The following is a 23,674-nucleotide window of genomic DNA, read 5'->3' on the forward strand; positions in this document are numbered from 1 at the left end:
GACGTAATCGGTTTTTGTAAACTATTCTAAGGTATAGTGCACCAGATTGTGATATGACTTACAGCGTCTTTCAAATTCGATCTTATGTCTTTATCAATTGTATTGTAGAGTAGAGTTTATGGTACCTGTGGGGTAAAGTCAGTGTAAGTACTTGGTGCATGGTTGTCGAACAATGCAAGTTACAATCATTTCTAGCACCACCTGTTCAATCTCGTGTCACTGCCTCCTGAATTTGCCTTGTCCTGTCCTTTGTTACAGATATACCCATCTAAACCTCAGCACAATGCATCGAAGAGAAAAGAAGAATAGTGATTTCTTCGGACAATACTGACCGAGATTTTTTTTTCCCTCCTAAAAGTATGGCTTTTCATCAGCCATGGACGATGTTCTTATTTCCTCTCGGAATTAAAGCAAACAATTCAGTTTCCCTATCCTTGTATGCTTTCTGTGTCGTATTACTCTTCAAATGCTCTTATCCTGTACATTCGCTCTGTATTAGCTCTGTTCTTCAGATTTTTAGCCTCTATCCTGCCTCCTCTAGGACAGGTTCGCAAGCACCACGAGTCTCTGCGCTTCGCTATTAGTTTACATGTCGTAATTTGCTTCTGACCTTCCCCGCTGCACGGAGAGGTAACGGGAGGGTTCTTATTACACCCTTCACTCCCCGCTCCGCTGCCGTCCATTGGCGAGCGATCGGGCGCGTGAGCTACCAGCCACAAATTTAGCATTTTCAAAAGAATTTCAAATTGAAATTCTATCAAAAACAAGCAAAGGGTCTTTTTCTTTCTTCGTCCTCTCTCTTTTCTGTCGCTGTCTCCTTTTTCCTCCCTCGCATACCGTCTCTCCGCTTACTTTTTTTTTTCTCTCACGAGGTCTATGTACAGACTATGTTTCAAAGTATACGGCGATAGATTCTTTTCTTCCCTTTCATTCATTTGACACGCCATAGACCACTCGTTCGAAGCGACTGAGACTTTCTAAGTGTCAACTTGTTACGCATGACTTGCAGAACTCTGTGGACGCGGTTAGCGGGCGCGACGCGCTCGTGGAACGCTTCGCCAAGACGAGATAGCCCGGACCCTGTTCCACGCCGAAACACTAGCACCCTTGACCGCTTCCCGAGCCATCTTCAAGCGGACGCGCACCCCCCAACGCGATCCCTTATTTCACGCTTACTAATGACACGAAACACAATAATACCTGCGAGCTTGTGTTTCTCCTTCGGCGCCGAAGACTGATTGCAAATTAGGCATTTGAAGAGAGCAAGAGTCCGAAAAGAAGTTTGCTGAGAGTAACAGTAGATGAGAGACGGGAGAGAGCCGAGAACATAAGGATCGATAGGCATGTTTGCATTCACGAAATAAAAAAAAAGACAAAGCCAAAGAAAGACGGTGAGAAGAGTCGCAAAGGGGAAGAAAACAGAGAGCACTAAACTCACGGGGCATTCCACCACGGAGGAAAAGTTTGTCACAGTTTCGTGTCGTTTGTCCAGCGCTTTTCTGACGAACTTTCAATAACGCTCAGTGGAAACAATGATCTCAACAGTGGCAATCGGAAGATGTGCTCCGTCCCTACGGACACATTATGGCGAGGGCTATTGTCAGGCCATTTCTCATTTCTCGATAGTGACCTCTTTTTCGTAGGAGTTGGATGATTTGGAAAAGTCTCATCGCCTGATGGCCATCGGAAAATGCTGTATTTATGTTTCGTGAGCCTTGGAGGACTGTCCCTTCAAAACATCTCAATTCTGCTCATACTGCTCAATCTAGAATCGGACGTGTGCCAAAGTTCGTCTCGCGATTAGGCTTATCTCGTAGCAATGACGTCATCGTGACGTCAGATCATGAGCAAAAAATCTACTGACCACACCACCGTCAGCAAAGCTTGTTTTTCCATTAGTCCTTGCAAACATGAATTACATTTTCTTCAGCACAATGACTACTTATTCAAGTTTTTAGCCTTGTTTGATAAAGTTTTGATATCCATACTGAAAGTGTAATGGTGCATTGTGACTGTAGTATAATCCATGTGGAAATACTAAGTAGTTGACACTGTACTCAATAAATGTGGATAAAAGAATTGAAGAAACTCTAAAACCTCAGTTTGAACTCTTTGAATTAAAGATCTATATCCATCTCTTCCTCCCCTGATTATCGTGATAAAAATACTTCTTCTGGTCACTTTTTGTTTCCATTTTTAGGTGAATTAATCTCTACTTCGGGAATGTGCTAAATGAGAGAATGCAATTCAATACAGACGCATCGGCGTTTACATATACTTGAGATAAATACGATTTCTGTAACATCATTACCCTGTTATTCTCATTTCAGCTTTTTGACGAAACAGAAACAAATCAAAACGTTATCGGGGACTTTTTTTACGAATTATACATCTCGCTACATCAAAATCTAATGGCTTGATTACGCTAATCCGACGAACATGTCTCCTGTCCTTTGGTTAATCCACACATAATCATTAGTCAACCCTTTTCCTTCAGTCATCTCCTCTTCCATTCGAATCCCTTCCCCTCCCCAGCCCCACCCCTCCCCCTCCTCCTTCTCCCTCACCCTCACCCCCAGTTTATATTGAAAGCTCAATTTCAACCATAAACACATGATCGACCAAAATGTTTAGGAAACCACCCATCAACGAACGGCAAACGATAATAGCTAGTTAATGGTGTGCGCTGCGTATTTTGGCCTGCGGTCCCCTTATAGCTATACCTCCTGCTGATTATGTTGTCCAAATCGCCGTTTATCTTGTCCCTACTTAGGCGGAATCGTATCAAAGAAACCCGACGGGGATCAACAATAAATACTTCGTGGGCCGAAAGGGATGAATTGAGTCGGAGCGAGGAGGGTCGCGACGACATCGGCTATCACATGACACGGACTGCGTCACATCTAATTGGTGACTATTGTCGTTAACTTCTATTTGTCTGTCGGTCTGCTTGAGGGAAATATTGTTTTACGTCTTTCGTCGGCCTTCAGTTCCTTCAACATGCTTCGAGACACCTTGTTTGGGTCTGAACGATGTGAATATGCGCAAAGGGTTGATAACCTGATATCTATTATACTAGAAGGACTCATTTTGTTTTCAGTGTTTGACGGGAACGTATTACCAGTACCAAAGAAATACCAATGTAGTCTCTTCTTCATTGCACAGTGTACCTTCAATGTTAGTTTGTATCTTGTTTATCAAGCACAAGGACATCAACTGAAGTCTTGTCATCCCCCTCACGCTTCAAAGTGCCTACTTGTAGATGCGTCCTGTTTGAAGAGTGGTTGAAATGAATTAGTTTTACGTGTATCACTTAAAGACGTAAATCATTGTTCGTTTCTTTGTTCGGGGTCGTATACTAACGATGCCAGTCTAGGGTGGATCGACTTTTCGAGCGAACGGTTGATGTCTGTCGGCCCCGTGGAAGAAAAACAAATATGAACTACTGTCAAGACATGACTGCATTTTCTAGAAAAGCTTTCCCATTTGTGTCCGTATCAAACTACCCCATCCTGGGCGACATAAGTTGTCAAACTAATGACACTGAGTAGTCTTATTAACACACTGTGAGTTGTGACGGCGAGAAGAAGGCGTGTGTTTGCGTTAAAGAGTCAAGAAGACTTCGGTTTTGAAGCGCATTACGTTACATGTCGCTTGAAGACATTCGTTCGTTTGCGCTGTCGGCAGCTGTATCACTCCGCTTCGGGAAGCCTGTCTAAACCCATCGATTTTGCGTGCTTCGCACCAAGGTACAAGATCGCTACAAGATACCTACTGATGAGCCCACATTCACTCGAAATCTCGAGTAAATTGAGCCAAATTGACAGAAAGGAAGAAAACGAAAGAGCCTCCCCCTTTTCAGTCTTCTCTTTTGAATTCTCCGTTCGTTTATGATATGGTGTGAGTTACGCGGCGCCATGTTTGCTAAGCTTCGAGTGAACGCGCGCGAGCACGGGAGCTATAGGTTTGCCTCGGTCTCTCAAACGCACACGCTCGTCGGATCTAAACTCACACCTTATAATAAAGCGATGCGTCAGTACACAAGTATTATTGGCATTCCTCCATCTTACTCTAGCCGTATCATAGCGCTCTTCTTCCCTCTGTAAATGTAATCCTAGCAATTAGATCCCCCATATTGAGCGTACATGAGTGTGCCGCATGCTCAGGATTACAGTTGGTATGGGAAAAGAAGAAGGGTGAGAGAGGGAGAGGAAAAGAGAGGGAGAAAGCGAGAGACAGATGAATAGAGGGAGAGGAAGAGTGTGAGATAGGCATCCTCTTTCGTTATGCTGTACATGATTACTTCTATGGATTGATTTCCAGAATGCAACTTGCTCTGTTTCAAGAATGTCGGCATAGACGCTCGCTTTGTCTTAAATTGTTTCGTTTCGTTTTGCTTTGTCTTGTTTTGTTGATAAAACCAGCGAGATTTTCCATTCTTTCAAATTTGATTCCAGCTGGGCTTTCTCTTTTTATTCCATAAATGTAAAGCAACAAAAGTTTTCAGTACCCGTGAAAACGAATTGCTTTTGATAGTTGCTTAACTATATAATGTGTATAATGGATATACGATCTTTTTTTTTTTTTTTTTTTTTTTTTTGGGGGGGGGGGGTTCATAGCATTCACGTTTCTGTCCGGGAAAAAGCCAGAAATCAGATTAAAAAAGTAACACAGATGATAGTCTGTACCGTGTAATATCATCAAACTGTGCCTGGACATTCTCTAGATGAAAAGTGGTCATTGTAAATAGAATTATATGATCATTTCTTTATTGTCACGCATATACATTACTACAGGTATACGCATACAAGGCGGATGTTGGCAGTTGGAATTCGTGACTGTGTATTTGTCATAGTTTATTTCTCACATTTGAAATTAAATGACACCATAATCTTAAACTTTCATCAAGATTAGTTAAGTTTTTATTGCATGACGTTATATCAACGCTTCTGTCTGTAGATCGAGTAGACTAACTTTGCACCTCATCAATTTGTACATGTATTGCAGTTATCGGAGCAGGCGCTACGTATTTGGTAGAACTCATCTCATCGACAAAGAGCTGTCTTAGCCTCATGTAACCTCACTTTGCCATGGAGAATCAGAAATGAATCGACAAGTTATTGTAATCACTAAAAATAGTTGAACTATCCTGGAACTTCAGATCCAAAAGATGCGCATATACATCTCTATAAGACCTTAAAGAGACTGTAAAGTACTGGTTGAGGTGAGGATTCAGGTTTTATAACATTCCTAAGTGAGATAATGAGAAACTTCTTATGAAATGTTAAAAAGCATGTAATTTTAAAAGGGATTCAACGTTTATTTGTTGAAAATTGGTTTTCAGGTGGCTGAGATATCCAAAAAAGTAATAATAATGAAAGGCAACAGGCCACGCCTTTTATTAGGATCTCTTTGTTTCACCTTGTTTTGGGATATCTCAGCCATTTCAAAACCGATTTTCATCAAATAAACTTATGATTCCTCTTAGAATTGCATGCTCTTTGACATCTCATTGAGTGGCTTCTGAATATCTCGCAAAACGTTAAAAGCTAAATCCTCACCTCAACCAGAACTGTACAGTCTCTTTAATGACATTTTGCAGAGAGGAGCGCAGATGGGCGTTGAACTACAATTGCACATGAAACAATATTCAAAGATTTGGTACGAAACCTGCAACAAAATATGAGTCTAAGCTAGAGATAAAAACCGAAAAGACATTGATTTTAAGCGAGATGAATGGTAGATGTCAATAAAAACGCTGTGCTCTTCAAAAAATACAAATGATTTAAAGTTGCATTCTCTTTCTAAATTATAATAATATTGTAAGCATTTATCAAGCGCCTATTCTTCTTCAATTGGTACATTCTGTGTCATTTTAGCAGATTTCCAACAGAATCAAAGACATCAATGAAAAAAGAAATAGTGGTATAACGGACAGAAATTGCTTCGGGGAGCTCCATCAACTGAAAAATGTGGTTGCATGGAGTAATCAACTATCTATCATGCGATTTGTAGAATTTGATGCAGACGAAAAAGTATTATCGTCAGTTAAGGGACTTGCTTTGATGCCATGCTAAAGATAGAATGAGTTATGAAGGAGTGTGTAAGGAAGATTTGACTAGTAAGTGAGCACCTGTTTATCATTGATTCAGGTCCGAGGAAATTTGCATTTCATTAAAAGTGGACGAATGTTTTATGAATAAGGTAAATATCTATGTTTTGACAGTTAGCCGAGCCAGTTTTTTATCACACTGCTGTCACGCTGTTAAAATCATTTTATCTGAATGGATTGCAATATGCATTCAGTGCAATATTTGACTTTGCCAGGTCGGGCAAGTTACCTTCGAGGAGAAAATACCGCCCTTGGAAGAAACTTGCATGAACTCCGCATAATTTTAAAAGAGAAATATTTTGATACATCGGGATGAAGTCAGTGATTCGGCATGAAATAATTATATTTGGAGGGTGATACAGTATTACTTCGTTCTGCAATAGATTTCTCGAATCGTTCTGTGTCGTCACATCTGCATAGGATTCGACATTATTTCAACATTCAGGGCTATCAAAGTAATCGTGTATTAAACGCAAGTGACCGCATTTCCGACAACTCGTCACGTCGATTAGAAGTTATAAACAAGATGTAATTTACGATCAGCGTTACAGTGCACTTTAACGAGCATATTAAGAAAATGGGTGACTTACACCTGTCCTGTCAAGATCAACCTGTTGAGCTGATTTTCGTGTTTGTCTCCTTTAGTCGCTTTTGTCTTTTTTCTCTTGAGGAACTTCATGGTCGGATTAAGGTTCAGTATTATAATCGAATTTCATCGAAAATTAAATTACATATTTTTTTTTATGTCAAGAAGAAAGATATTTTCATACACGTGTTTGAGCTGATGACCAAATAAAGTTGAATCTAAATTTGAATTTGAATCTGACAGTACGCACTTTTGATAAGCAATCAGTATACGATTGTCTCTCCTAAAAATCTATTAGCATTGTAAGTTTCTATACCAGTCAGTAAATGTTCTTAGATCTTAAAAGCCAAACCTCCATTAAAAGCCAAATGAAGTGACAAATGTCCACAAATAGCGTTTTTGCTGACGGGATTCTGTCTTATTCAAGCGTTGTTGCTGAAAATATCAAAGGGTATAAACGTCGATTCACTTCCCCATAGAATTTGAATTCAATGATGCCCCCATCTAAAACAAACAGAAATACACACTGGCTTGCACGCATACATACAAACACATGTACACATGATATTATATCATATTTTTTTTTAGCTTGATGTCAATCTATATCAAGCGTTCTCATTATATTATATTTACATTTGCATCTTCTCACATCCGTGTGAATAGAAATCGAGCCACGGATACCACGACACCACTCATGGGTTATGGTCTGTACCTTGATGCCGGATATGAAGTGGAATGGTGTTGAGAATTGACAAGGTCTTACCCGTGTGATCGGCAGCTCCTAGATGTCTGAATCCTAGAATGTCGTTCACGGTGTGGGAGGATGGCCAGGACCTCATGGCACAAGAGTTTGCCGCCGCAGCTGCTGCTGCCGCTACTTTGGAGGCCGTGGTGCCCACTGGACCTGCGGCACATGGGTAGGGATAGAGCGCAGTGTTGTAGAACGAGCGGTGTGAGTCCTTGGTCGGGTCGTACGGGTGATGTTGCAGGTGGGACAATGTGTTGTTCCCGATCTTATTTCTTAGAATCCGACTGATGGAACTAACGGACGGCACATTGTACTTGTCGCACACGCCCTCGGCGAGCAATTTGTCCCGGATCTCCCAGGCGAAGATTCCCGGATCGCGCTGTTTGTATTCCCGTATCTTCTTGACGACGTTTGGCGTCGTGACTCGGGGCTTCGATCCGCCGATTGCTCCTGGAAGAATGGAACCAGTCTCGTTGTAACGGGCGAGGATCTTGCTCACACATCCATGTGAAACACGGAGCTGTCGACTGATATCGCATGGCCGGATCCCGAGTTGAGCGAGCTCGACTATGCGGAGGCGGATGGCGTTGGGCAGTGGTCGCCCGTTGACGAACACGCCGCCGAGCTGGTTGACCTCGCCGAAGGTTTGCTCTGGAGGAAACATACCATAGAAAGCCATGATTAACGATTAACCGTATAGGGTGAGGGAGAGGCGAGAGCGAGATGGAGTGAAGACTGAGAAGGGGGCGAGGAAGAGGAACGATGAGATGGGAGAAGAAGGGGGAAGAGTTATGATGGGATGCGGCCGACCGAGCGAGCGAGGAGTTCTGAGCGATCGTACGACGGTGACAGGCGAGCGAGTGTGACGGCGTCGGAGGCGCGACTGGCCTTTTGATTGTCGTAGGGAGGGTAGAGTGCGCCATTAGAATCGCGCCGCTCTGTTTGATCAACGTGGAGAACATTTCCGATTCGCCGCGGTGCGAGCACCGTTCCGCATCGGTCAGGGGGCCCAATCAATGACCTCCAGGCCCTTTGGGGTAAAGACTTACACTCACCAAAAGCTCCTCTAATTATCCTACCGGGATTAGGGAGAGGGGGAAAACAAAAGCGATATCAAATGCTGGGCATCTCCTAACGTTCTTTGCGACCTGACTTGTCGTCTTAATATTCTCTACCTGTCAAAGCTAAGAATGAACGAAGAGAATGCATTGACCAGAGTTTACATTTCATCCTTTAAGAGTGCACTTTAAACTCTACAAATTAAGTGCAGAATCATCATCACATTTATACATTATTGGATACACCTGTCCTGCAGACGATTTTAAACTGATATTCTTCCTTAAGGTCTCTAAGAGGTGCTGCATGTTAATCACACGGTTGGTGGCATCCTACTTATCCATCATTTAAATTCAGACGTAAATCTTACACTCAATGCTTAGACATATCACCAATGCAGTCACGTCTCTTGTTATTTTTTTTTTTCGTGGCGATGACTAAGCAACCTTTTCAACACAGGTCAATAATTTAGGGCTAATTTATCTCCAACTGTTAGTGTTACATGCTTCTTGCAATATGCGCTGCTTAAACTGAGTCATGAATCCTGTGTGATGTCACAGAAATCAGGATTCTCATAAGTTTTACCAAAAATGCATAATCGAAATCATTTAAAGATAAAATTGGGAATCTATTATGTAAACCGTGCTATCAAGGAGAGATTTTGTTGTTGATATTTTTTGCAGCATACAATATCTCAATCACTATCAGACATTAATAATATGAATGTTTCTCTACTCACAATAGTAATTTTCAGCTTTATTCTTTGTTTCTGCATGTGTGTGTGTGTGTGTGTGCATTGGGACATTATGAAACTTCGTTATATGTGTTGATTTGTCTGACATAATGCATGTGTGTGAACGTATGTGTATGAACATAATTATGGCCTCCACTGTGTGTGCGTGTGTGTGTGCATGTGTGTGTTTGTGCGTGGGTCTGTACTTATTAGACTGTAAGTCCTACTGTGAGTGTCTGTGTACATCTATGTCACTGCTTGCCCATTATGTGTGTGTGTGTGTGTGCTTGTGTGTATCTAGGCCCTATAAGCATGTGTGTCCTAGACATATATTGCTGGAGACATTGAGCATGTGGCTGGTCATCAAGAATAAATGCATCGAATCTTGCAATATGTCTTTAATGAACAGTGAGCGGAAACAGAACGCGAGTCTTTACAAGGCTTTGATAAAGAGCAAACAATAAAAAGATGGTCGATAGCGATGAATTAAAACTGATTTGTGTACTCTGTAAATACGCAAAGTCGACCTATTAGTGCCCCCATTTAGCGTGTGTATCATTGCCAACAGATTGTCAATACGGATTTCCCCTTTTTTCGTCGTTACGCGTCACAGACGGGAGTTCTTGTTTGCCGAGAGTTAAATATCGGTGTGTACGAAGTGAAGCAAACGTCAAACGCTATGTTTTATCCATCCATGTTCTTCTTCACATTCGACAAGCCTCCCTTTCTCCTTTTCTCTCGTCCTCGCTCTATTTTCCATCACGTTCTCCTCCCTCTTCTTCTTTGGGCCTTTTTCTATCCCTCCTGTAGCTATCCCTCTCTTTCCCTGTCTTTTTTTTTTTGCCACGCCCATGTAATTAAGATATCAGCCTAAGAACCGAAGCAGTTAAAGGGTACAAAACTGATCGCCGTATTACGCGCGATTGTCCGACGGACTAGCTGCTCTGCGCGTAAGGAGAAAAAAAAAGTGAAAGGAAAGGGCAAGAGGGAGGCAGAGAGAGGAGAAGGGAAGGAGGAAAGGGAGCCAGGGGAATCGGTGGCTATGTTTGTCTGAAAATCCCTCAGGGACTAAGGATGCGGATGAAAGAAAATGTTTGAATTAGGGATTACCGTGTAATCTGACTTACTGATTCAATTAGAACCGTTTAGTACCACAACTTCGAGGCACGCACGGACGGCGCGCGGCGCGTGCAGCTCGTACACCGAACGTCCCGTGTCCAGACAGCCCACGACTGTGCCACTTATCTGAGAATTGGCTGGAGAAGAAATAGACCTTAAAAACCTTTTTCTCCCCCGTCGCCTAGATAATTCATTCATTTTAGAAATGTGCATAATTCACGCGCGATTATTTTCTTTCCCCCGTCTTTACTCTTACCCTGGATGAGAACGAGCGAAAGTGATTGTTTACATGCGTGTTCTTCAAACAGTAAACGCTGCGACCGAATCCTTGTGACGTAGTTGGTCATGTGAATGGGTCGGGTATTCATAAGCCCATACATACTAACGAACTAGCGGGTGTTCGTAGACGAACACGTGTTCGAGCGCCGAGTGACCAGAACAAGTGGTTATTGCTGTTGTTGTTCATGATGATGGCGTTGCTACCATATTCTTCGGGGAAAGAATAAGAAAAAAAAAGAATGAAACAATTAAAAGGTAACGACGAGAAGGGTTCGCTGAACTCGTATGCTGATTATGCTACGTAGGCTACGTTACACCGAGTCCCTCCTTCACCCACTATCAAGGACAAAATAAAGAAGCGCACCTCTGCACGTGCTTAATTGAAGGGATGGTATAGTTTTGGTTGAGATGGGGGATTCAGATTTCAACTTTTTGCAAGATAATGAGAAACCACTTATGAAATATTGAAAAACTTACAATTCTAAGAGGAATTCAAAGTTTATTTGATGAAATTCGGGTTTGAAATGGCTGAGATATCCAAAACAAAAAAAAAAACGAAGCAAAACAACTCGTGGACCTAATAACAGGTGGGTCCCACCTCTTATTTAGACCTCTTTGTTTCTGGATATCTCAGCCATTTCAAAATCACCTCAACCAAAACTATATCATCCCTTTAACTCTATTCCTCCCTTGATACAAAGGTACTGATACACTGTACGCCATAACACGCACACACACACACACACACACACATATACACACATTGTTTATATTTGTTTGCATGTTTGATATACATACATATATACATACATACATACAAACACACACACAATACAATTTGATATGCGTCCAGTTAAATTTACATTTCAACTCTCCCATTCACAGTAGCAAACAAAAGCACAAAGGCACATTGGCACCACAACAAAATCTATTCACCTACTTCTTTCATTGCTAATATAAACTAATCACCCAAACTTACTAAAACTATACTTATCAATGGACCAAGATATCGAGCATTAAAAAAAAGAAGATCTTCACTCTCGATGCCCTAAAATGTGTGCATTCACACGGTAAATCCCTCATTTTTGTATTCATACACCCATAAACAGAAGCCTATATTAGAAGCACTTTACGCCCTCCACGGCCTATTCGTTCAGCAAACCGAAGTATGCAAGTCTTCACGCTTAGAAAATGCATATTTTCATGAACGTTTTTTGTTTGAAGCAAGGATTGCGAACCTAGAAGCATCATGGTCTATGGATAATAAACACTAAGCCAACTGTCTTAATCCAAATGCTGTGTGTAATAAAAGTGTATGATATGCACCTTCAACAGTGTGTATGACTGAGTGCAAAACGTCATAGTTAACTACCAGTCGACCCCGACCGATATTACTGCCATACCCTGACGCGTTTTCCTTTTGTTGGCATCTTTTCATTGATTAAGGCTGCTGGTTTGACTATGATGCTCTCTTCTTAGCAAATCGAGGCACTGACAATCCATCTCAATTCTGGAGGTGACGTCCGATTAAGCTGACGTCCCCGCCCTTTCCCCTCCTCCTAATACAAAAATAAGAAGGGGGAGAAGAACCTGAATTCACCCACGTATAGTTCCTCCTCGTGGAGGCAACCTCATCCCCACAGGGTATCAGTAGTGCATATGTTTGCTCGCTCTGTTGGCAATCAATAGTGAGGGCACCCGTCGTGTTTTCTCTGTCAATGCCCGCGACCGCTGGGTGTTGTGGTTGTGGTTCGGGACTTCTCGGCTTAGCGGTGAGAGGAGGACACGGCGGAGCAGCACTGGGCGTTGTGTTTTTATGGAACATGAAGGGAAACTGTTTTCCCCCTTTTTCTTCTCCTCATCTTCTTTGAAATTGTTGTCTGATGTATTTTCGGCGATGTGTGAGACGATGGGGGCATGAGTTATCAACAATTCACTGATAAGGGGCCCGAGGCCCGTATTTCATGCGTTACGGACGTTAACGCCAAGGAAAACTCTCACTGCGCATAAATGCATCACCAATCGCATGCCCTTTAGAATTCACTCTGCATTCTTCCATTTATTATACTGGATGGACTCGTATTGTGAATTTAATAATTGACTTGACTTGACTTGAAATTGATGAGTCTTATGATAGTTAGACTTAGATTATAATGACCATCGTCGATTGTGCTTTCTTTGTCGAATTTCATATTCTTATAAGTGATCGACAGATCGAGGAATACAGTATATACAGAAGTATTCCTCTAAAAACACGTTGGCTGCTCTCATCGCTTAAAATATAACACATTTAGAATGGAATATCTTATACAATGAAGAAATTACAGACAATGAAAATCGCTTACAATTGAAAAAAGAAAGAAAGATGCAACAATAACAGCAGCAATACCAGCAACAGTAATAAAAAACAAGAGTAATATGATAAACCTAAAGACATCTGATTCCATTTTGTCGAAATGTGCAATGGAGTCCACCGAAATCACAAGCCTGGCATACCTCGTTTTGTTGTCAACTTTAGAATGAAGCTCCTTGACTTTAGTCAGGGCTTCTTGCAACGTCGGGGCCCAATTCTGGTCTTGTAGCCTGAACAACAACTGTATACCTCCAGTACGGGTTCTGACATCGTCACCAAGCAGTTTACTGCGCTGTCTAGTTGAATTGATTATTCAAATGATCTAGAAACCGTCTATTCCTCGCAAATATGTGATACCCGGTGGCCTGTGAGGGGGAAAAAATCCCATCGTCTATTTCCCGGCTTTGTTCCTCACACCTCGCTGCAACTAATTGTATCATTCTCAGTGTTTTCATAGTTTTCGCCCGTTCACCTTCTCTAAGTCGCGGATCTGTCAGCGGGACCTCATAAACCCTCGGTTACACTCCCCGGCAGCTAACCCGCTCTTTCACCCCTCGACCGCGCCGACTGGAATCGCTGCATCGAGTTGTATTTCACAAAGGGGGCTGGATACGTCCAATTTGGAAATTTTGTATCCTCTTTTGGGATTGGATATGATAACAATGATAAAGGGCGAGAACTGCTACGGCTGGGATAGGCAGCATATGTGCGGACGTAATCCAGTTTGAACAGGCAATCGAGCATCGTGTTTTGATTTCATTTCGTGTAAATAGGTACCTCTTTTTGTGCTGACAGAGAAAGATCCTGCTCTCGTCTAAATTTCACATTCCTTTCTTTATCTATCTTCATTTAGATCAGTATATGTATGCATATGTGCAGGGCTTGACATTAGCGTTTGCCTGATGGCCCAGGACCACTGCAAATAATGTTGGGCCACCAAACTTCCGAAAAAGGTTATCTGTTTTTGGAGCGATCGAGTGACTAAGATTGGAAATGGATTGCAATGTTTCTTTTCACTTCGAGTCGCTTTATTTGTTTTTCGGGACGCCAAAATTTCAGATTTAAAGATTTTAGTGACCCTAACGGACCACCAGAGAAAAGAGCTATCATCGATCCCTGATTAATATAATACATGTATAACATATTATATAAACACACATATATGATACATGTGTTTTGATGTACTAACGCTACGTGAGAAAATGCACACATTATAATAGACGTGATTATGTGTTTGCGCAAACATTTCACTTGATTTTCTTATGAATCCTCCGGAATATTTTATTTTCGGAAAATTCATATATAATGATATTTCCTAAATGTCTTTATCCATTGCTATGGAATAGGCCTATGACCTAAACGAAGAGAGGAGAAGGCGATTTCTTGTATTAGCCACTTCGATTCAAGTAATCGAAAATATTTGGATTGCCTGTTTGTGATTAGCTGCTGAAAGTACACAGAGAAAATTTCCTCGTTATCCAGAATAATGACTTTCCCACTGTGTATGCTTTCGTCCAACCATTGGTTTGTATGGGGTTAAATAGTGCTTGAATCTTGGATATTTATTGAGTGATTATTGTTTCAAGTTTATTGTTCTCTCTTTTCACAGAACATCCCCTTCACGACAAACTGTTAGTCGGCAGGGCGAATACGAGTCGTGATAACCAACACTCATAAAAACTCAGACGCAATATTGTTGTGGGTGAATTCTGCAGTCAGTGATTTTCGGCGATTCATTGTTTTGTCTCCGGGAGGAAACTGTTTAAAACATTCGTGCCTGTGCAGTAATTGAATACACTCTCATTCATGTCGTAGCCAAGTTCTGATTTAAAGTGGACACCGTATGTTCATTTCTGGTGCCAAAACAATACCTGACAGCCATCTTTTTTCTCAATCATTTCAATTTCCAACAAATTCAGAGGAATCACTGCAATCTATTGGTTGCAAAAATAACTTCTTATCAACATTCGTGCCGGCGAAAATCAAACAACGATTCCATCGCAGCCAGACACACGCACAGAAAGGCAACGAAACCAGTGCCAATTTGCAGTAGGTATGTCTACAGCCTACGTGGATTGTTTACCAATTTATAAACGTCATACGAGGAAAATTTTGTGTAGTCTGCACCAGGGACAAAAGAAAAAATAGATTGTTCTGACTGAAGAATTTGATTGAACGTAGTAAAGTAGTTTATTTCACAATGAACAGTTACATACACGATTTCATGCAATGATGATGCGAATCGATTACTTGTTTTCATCATAAAGAAACCACATTTTCTTATTGTTTCATACGGTTCGGACAATAGACGATAAACTGACATTTGCATCACTGGCCAATGGTGCTGACGTGAATGAATGAGGTTGGCATGAATGGGGGACAAGGTAAAACTGCATTCGAAATCCCCCCGTGATAAATCTTCCTTAAGTCACCGAAAGGCACAGAAAATGAGTTCTTACTGGGTCATATACACATCTGATTAATGACTGGATTTATATTCCTTCCAGGGCAACGATAATAGCTCTTGGCTCATCACCGAATTTTCATGGCAGTGAGAAGCGCCAAAACTGTATGGGAATTATTGATCGGTGTCCACGCCACCCCACCAATGGGTCGCGAAAACGAACCGACGTACTGGCGGCAAAACTATGAAAACATGGCGTTTGCTGGAATACAAATTATCACGGTAGAGCAATGCTACCTTAGGGGCAATAACATTGATTTTTGTTAATCGTTCCATTCTCACTGAACTCAAAGTTGTACTTGAGTGTTTGTGTGTGCATGTGTTTGTGTTTGTGTGTGCGTGTGTGTGTGCATTTCGGAGTTGTATGATCCCTGAAAATGATGGTCTGTGATGGGGCGGAACGCACATGTTTGCTTTAGCCGGCGTGATCAAGAGGCCGAGCGGTGCACGGCGCATCCGTGACCGGATAGCGGCGGGGGGAAAGAGAGAACATACTCACCCATTCTAGCTCGCCAGAGAAAAGATGCCGGTCCTTATTAAAACGATGAGCAGACGACTTAGTCCTCTTTTGTCTAAAGATGTTCCCAGATTTAGACGCCTTGCAGGTATGCTGGGTTCGGGTTGCTCTGTGGCATAGTACGCTGGCGTACACTTTGGTGACAGGTCAACCAGATGAGTAAAGGCGATTAAAAAACCAGGTAAATGGACTGCGTTCTCATGAACTACCCGAGAATTGTTCTCCAAAACCGGAAGTTACGAATGATCGAGCGACTTTTCCACTGGAACCCAGTACTCATGAACGTGAGGAGTTTTCAAGATACGACCCATTCACAAGTTTCGCCGCATAATGCACGACCCTAAAGAGCGTGGAGCGTGTGATGAACGGCTCTCAAAGTTTCGTATTTCTGACAGAAGACATTCAAAGTCTCGCCGCTTCTATCATCTTCGCCCTTTCTCATGTTTTTCCCCACTTTGCACGATGTTGTGTGTCGTTGTCGACCAAGTATAGCGGCGAAGATCGATGGCTGGTCCGCTTGTTCAGTGGTAAGCTATGCGCATCACAGTGCCGTGATGGGTTAGCTTGCAAGGAGAGCTCCGTGTCGGACATGCCCTATCTAGAGACTGCACCGGCGTCTTAAGAATCAAGCGAGCCCTCTGATTGGTTCATGTGCTGTCCAGCCATTCCCACGTTCAACTGCAACCCCCATTCACTCATCTGTCCAACTTTAACCAAACCTTCCTCTTTTTCTTCTCTTGCTCCTTCTGTCTGACCTTCTTCCTTCCATACTCAAAACTTTTTCCCCTTCTCGTTCTCTGGACCTCCATGTCCTCCCTCTTATTCTTTTTATTCCATTTTCTTTCAACTTTCGTAAACATATTCATCCTTTTTTAATACTTCCTTCTCCTCCGACATGTCCTCTACATCTTTTTTTTTTTCTCACTCTGCATCTCTTTAACATATGATACCCTCCTCTGGCATGTCATGGGCTTAAAAATTATGTGATCACCCAGCAATCACCGTAACTACAGGAATCTTATTGTACTCCTTCCCTTGACTTATGTAAAATAACTAAACAACCCTGTCTCATCGGGGAATCACTCCGCATAACCACTGAGAGACGCTTATTTTGAATGTAAGAAGTGACATTAAACTAAATGAACTGGGAGAAATTTAAAAGAACTTGAACAGAGATAACATATTATCAACTGAAAGTTATGATTAATGATCTTATACGTCGCGTACATGAGAAGGAGCTGTCTTGACTGATTCACTTTGATGTATCTTATTTGATAATTTCCTATTTTTTTTTGTACACGAAAGTACCGAAAACACAATTTTTCTTGATTTTTTCAGAATGCATGGGCCTCCTTTATAGTCTTCTAGTAAATATCATCCGTTCGATGAAAGTGGAAAAGTGTCAAGATAAACAATCATATGCCTTTCGAAAAATTGCATATGTGGCGGGTATTGATGTAGTAGTCAGTGTTGTAGTCACGTGACCAGGACAATCATTTATGTTTATTGGATGCCCACAGGATGATAAGTTGGCCATAGTCTATGACACTTTGTAATAACTTTTTTAAAACACATTTCCCCAAAATCTTCTCCAACTGTCAGTTTTGTTTCGCAGGTATTTTGCAGTATGTATAGGCATAAACTGTTCCTTGCTGTTTATTTTCTCTTTTGCTTAAAAAAAAAAATTATATAGAAGAAGTTACGTCGCCTGAGCGCTTGTAGTTTGAAGAATGAGGCACGCGTGAGTCGCCTGAACTTGACCGACGCTGGACTAGTGCTCTCGGAATGACCAATCGGTCACCCACTTGTCGGGGGGAAGTCAAGCTCAAGCCCCGTCAGGTTATGTCCAGGCCACTACCACTAACAGTGTAATAGGCCACAAATCTTTCGCTACGGCGCGTCTAAATAAACAACAAGGCCTTCCGAGACCGTTATACGCCCTCCGTGGTACAGGGGCATCCCACGCATAATGATATAGCAAGTGAGAAATCCCAAAGCTGGATTGATAGGCTTGTTTCTGTACGGGATCTCCACGCCAGCTATACTTCCAGGTCCGGCGTGATACGTCACCATCAATGTGAAGAGACTCTCCAAGTGGATAGTAGAGATACACACATTTGCATATATGACGACGCTCGTCCGTTCTTGAGACTGGCAAAAGTCATTCGAGATGAAATTAAGACAGGAAGTAGCCTCCAAGGAGTTACAAGGCGAGCCGCGCGCGAATCTAAAACGCACAGAGAGACACCGAGGAAGAGAGAGGGAAGAGAGAGAGAGATCGAGGGTAACGGATAATTAATGGATGACTAGAGAACGGGAGAGATGGGACAGAAAAGGAGAGGTTGAAACGGAGACTGATTGAATGTAGGGAGTGAGAACTTCATTAACAAGAAGTAGACGTATTGAGATAAGGGCAAAGAAGATTAAAAAAAAAAGAGTATAGGACAGAGCAATACTCTCATGACAAAATGATAATATGATCATCTGCTTCCCCTTTATTTCTTTCACAATTAAAAAAGAAAAGAAAACACACACGCACGCACATACACAAACACGAAAGGGTAAATAGCATTAGTGACGAATTTAAGGTACTTTTTATCATTGGGAGATGTGATTTTAAAAAAAAAATCGAGTTGATGTATAATATGTGTAGGTTAGTTGCATCACAAAAAATCCTACCTTATCAAATGTTGCAATAAATCCTGAAATATAACGAGAGATCACTATTTTTCTCAATAAACCATAACTGTAGACGATTTATTCTAGAAACATTTTTCTCATAACTATTGTTCACATTTTGTATATTCAACAATACTTAATATTGATTATACTGATTAACAATACATTGGTTGTGTCTATCCCTTACTCGCATTTTAGAACTATTTTGAAACACTAAAGCTGGGTTTTTGTTTCATCTGCAAATGGTAAATAATACTTTTAAACCATGCCAGGAATTACACTCTGATATATTTTTGTTATCTATTTCCTATCTCTTTCAAGAAGGTTGAGGGGAACGTCAAAACCAAACAGCCAAACAATATCATTGCCAAATATTGCCTACCTACGGATGTTTGATATACTAGTTCATATTTTGGGTGTGCCTTTACGACCTATAGGGCGATCAAGCAAGAAAAAAAAAAGTTCTATACTTATCAGGTTTCTTTCGTACATGATCCATTACTTCTGAAGAAAACGTTATATGCACGTTATGTACTGGGCATTATCAGTGTACTGTACGGGTGTAGAAACAGAAATGATGCCACCTTTTAAGCTGTACATAGAGCTACAAAATAGTGATGGATCTATTGTTTGCATCGAAGAGAACACTAATTCGACCGTCGCTAATTGATGAAAATCAAAATATATCATCAGATATCGACAACATCATAATAACAGAGGGGAAAGCTATACCTCTTGATGGTCGAATTTTAGTGTTACGCTCTCATCACTCTTTCTTGGTTTTCATTTCACTTCTTGCATCGCGCTATTCTTTCTGCGATCCCTTCCCCTCTATCTATCTATCTATCTATCTATCTATCTATCTATCTATCTATATCTATCTATCTATCTATCTATCTATCTATCTATCTATCTATCTATCTATCTATCTATCTATCTATCTATATCTATCCATCTATCTATCTATCTATCTATCTATCTATCTATCCGTCTATCCATCTATCTATCTATCTATCTATCTATCTATCTATCTATCTATCTATCTATCTATATCTATCCATCCATCTATCTATCTATCTATCTATCTATCTATCTATCTATCTATCTATCTATCTATCTATCTATCTATCTATCTATCTATCTATATCTATCCATCCATCTATCTATCTATCTATCTATCTATCTATCTATCTATCTATCTATCTATCTATCTATCTATCTATCCGTCTATCCATCTATCTACCTATCTATTTATCTATTTCAATGATATTCTTTACCCCAGTGGTAAAGCGTAGGACGTGTGAGTCCCTTCGGCTATAATGAACGAAATAATGGATGCACTGATCGACGTAGTTTGGACATTACGGATTTGCGAACATTAACAAAAAGCGCAGTGACACGCTTCTTACTAAGCGCAGTGATATAAACACACGGGCATTCGTTTCATATACCAGTGAAAAGCAGGATATCAGGTTTACTATTGTGACGTGAAGTTATGAAATTGTCATTGGTCATGCGAAGGAATGTGAAAGGGTCACTTCGATCGGTCATATGACAAGAATGCCCATCTGAACAGAATTTGAATGAAAGTTTTTCACACACATATATGCAAACACACTCAAAAGTATTCCAGGTACATGCATGTATTATAAGGAATTGTGGAAACTGTGTTTTTAATCACATATGGTTGGATGACGTTATTGTTTGTTGTGTGAACGTTCTTTCAATGTACGTACCTTATTACTTGCAATGTGACAGACTCTTAATCTACTGTTATACTGGAACTATTTGCCCTAGACATGAACTATTAGCCTTTGTGCAATATTACTGCACTAGCGGTATTTATGCCCTTATCGTGCATAATATATTCTGGTATGGTGTATTTAGGGTCACGCAGTTCTCAAACAACATAACATTTTGACAACTAATTCGCGAATTTCCAGTCCGGACTGTTGCGATTTCGTTTCGAGTTTAGTAATACCTTTGAGTCTAGGGATTATGAAGATCCGTTATATAAGGAAGTAAAATGTATATGCTTTATCGAAAAATGAAAAACAACCCTGAAATTGAAAATTGAAATTGACATTGAAAGATATTCGTGTTGGTAGTTTTAACTCAATGTCATTTAAGCCTTTGTAGTCTCCTTTTTTTATATTGTAAGTATATATACGTGCCTGCATCGCATATAGCTCTTTGCCTTGCCGTATATTCTTCAGAACTGAGTGGTGAAGAGGTTCATTATGAATAAACAGGAGAAAATAGGACATTATAAAGGTACTGTATACCATTGGGAGCAGTGATTTAAAGAACGTTTGAGTTATCACATTTGATGCATTTATGTGTAGGTCAGTTGTATCACAGAACATCCTACCATATACATGTAGATATTTCTCAATAAAGCCCAAAAAATATAAGGAGATATCACTATTTTTCTCAATAAACCATAACTATAGACGGTTTAGTCTGGAAACCATTTTATTATAACTATTGTTCACATATACTTTGTACGTTTACAATACCTAACATTGATCATACTGATTAAACATTTTTACATTAGTTTTTCTATCGCTAAGTCACATTCTAGAACTATTTGAAGCAAAAAAGCTGGGTTTTTGTTACATCTGCAAATGATAAATAATACCTTTAAAATAGACCAATTTACCTGATTACCATTGAGTCATAGGCTTAGGAAGTAGTAGAAGAAGAAAATGATTATCATTACGTGTATTATGATGATAACGAAATTATTGAAAGATTTTGTGTCAAACATCATTTCTGCGTTATATACATTTAGATATGTATAAGTTGATAAATTCTATTTTGCAGGGTTTGAAAATCATTTTACACACACATAAAGTAATCCAGGGTTCCATTTAGATTCGATTCATAAGAAGTACGTAGGCTTATGTAGATCATTATGCCTATGGCGTGTGACCGCAATCTGCATTATTTTCTAGAGAATAATGCACATGTGTACAATAATTTAATTGTAGGAAAAAAGCACGTAAATATAAATCCCCCCTCCTCATTTGTCTTTCCTTTTGAAAGCTCTGGAGTTTTCACGTTCAATCCATTCCTACTCCATTTTGATTCATTTCATTCCTTGAAAATATTTCCCTTCGCACCTGTTTCCATTTAGGTATAGCGCCAAGTGAATACTCTAGCAAGCGAACAGTATGCTGCGTAAAGTAATCCTTGCGTTGGAGGACAATATAGGCAGTCGGACAAGCCTAGGTGGCAGTGAGCTTCACGTACAGGAATCTCACGTGCTCTGGTTTATTCACTCTGACTCCTCAAAGCAAACTCAGATAGCAAAAATGTGATCCTTATCTCAGCCGATATCCGTTTCTAATCCAAACCAGTAGACGTGTCAGAAGCATCTTTCAACACTAGGTGATTAAACATTCACAGATTCTTTTGCCCCCCTTCTCCAAAGCCCGGACGGTGTCTTCCCTGACATTACTATATGTTGTGGCTTACTGCGCGATGAAGAAAACTATTAAAAGAAACGTCACCGCTGCCTGTGTTTTATTGGGTATTACTTCCGGGTAAAGGTTCTTTTTCACTTCCACCCAGCGTTCCCAAGGAATTTGCCCCCTATGCTAAGGAGTATCATCGGAGAAAACATGGTGGTCTTGACTCACTCCTTCTCGATCCTAGATTCGCTGCGCACGCGATGCGGTGGAGCTGGCTCTCTCTTCCATATCTCCTCTTTTCCTTCTCCGACGTCAGCAAAAATTAGCCAAATTCAAATAGTTTCTATCGAGACACAAAGAGAAGTCATGATTATAATAGTGTCACCCACCTCTGCGACTGATGCCCCTAGTGAGGGCAGTCCATTCACAAGTATCGCTAGAGTAACAGCAGATCTGATAATATGTTCTGGTTTGAATAATACATCGGTTGATTTTCACTTGATATATGCGCTTACAGTGATATTCATTATGCAAAGAAACAAAAAAAAAATCCACTTATTTTTGTGCAAATCGCATAATCTCGTTTTGCCATGAACGAGATTTCGATGGGACATGAGAGATTGTGACAATAGGAGAGCGGGGAAAGTGTGCCCTGAATGTTTGTTTTTTTACCGCTGTCCGCAGTTTTTTCTCAGCAGGGAAGAATGGGTGCAAGGTGGTTCTCCCTCGCTTGACCCGCCAGTCTGCAGTTGTATTGATAATATCCGCTTCACATTAGTACTGGAGGAAATGGTTGCATGGTCAGCTTCAGTCAGCTTTCGGTAGGATATTCCTCGGTCTGTGCTTACAACATGGGATCAAGGAGAGGGTCAGGGGTTAATGATCGCTTAGAAGAGAAGATGATATTGATTGTGACAACAGAGGGATTATCAAGGGGAGTGATATCTTTCTTTCTATCTCTCTCTCTCTCTGTCTCATTCTCTCCCTATTTCTCGATTGATATATTGTACTCTTTCGATGTCAAATATGCATGTAAATACACACCCACACAAATATATATATATATATATATATATATATATATATATATATATATATATATATAATGATGTCATGTATAAGTAATGTTTACATATAATGATGTCATGTATAAGTAATGTTTACATATAATTTCATATGATGTTATATATACATTTAATATATACACACAAATATACATATATATGTATGCAATATATGTTTATATATAATGTTATGTATAAGTTCTGTTTTATACAAAATGTAATATATTATTATATATACATTAATATATACATACATAACACATTATTACTACACTACGGCAAAAGTGAAAGTTACATAACGATAGCAATGCGCACGACAGCAGTAAAACTGAAGAAAAACTCACAATTTCGATTATTTTTTACAGTCATTTAATTCGCGCAAGTTGTATCATTAGTGTCCCTTGTTTGAATATTTTGTTGGCATAGAAGTTCTGTTTTAGAAATTATGTGCAACGCATCCTTTGTGTTTGTGTATGTTTCTTTCCTCAGGCATTGGCGTGCACGATTTCTTCTCATTAATGTTCCATTTCGATACTTTTGATAAAGTT

The 23,674-nt window shown here is 40.4% G+C and overlaps 1 protein-coding gene across 2 annotated transcripts in view; it reads right to left on the reverse strand.

Annotated features, from left to right (window-relative positions):
- Window positions 1-23,674, reverse strand: part of LOC139739080 (paired box protein Pax-9-like) — a 92,900-nt gene that overhangs the window by 44,252 nt on the left and 24,974 nt on the right. The window contains exons 1-2 of one of the 2 annotated variants that reach the window (XM_071649707.1): window positions 15,950-16,750; window positions 7,462-8,097 (exon numbers count right to left, since the gene is read on the reverse strand). In XM_071649707.1, coding sequence (XP_071505808.1) covers window positions 7,462-8,097; window positions 15,950-15,953 — 640 coding nt within the window. In that variant the 5' untranslated portion in view covers window positions 15,954-16,750. Of the gene's footprint in view, window positions 1-7,461; window positions 8,098-15,949; window positions 16,751-23,674 lie in introns of those variants that run through there. The other variant, XM_071649699.1, reaches the window with a different exon arrangement.

The sequence above is a fragment of the Diadema antillarum genome, unplaced genomic scaffold (assembly GCF_040938485.1).
Source record: "Diadema antillarum isolate AM-2024a unplaced genomic scaffold, OU_Dant_1.0 scf00000029, whole genome shotgun sequence".
NCBI lineage: Eukaryota > Metazoa > Echinodermata > Echinoidea > Diadematoida > Diadematidae > Diadema > Diadema antillarum.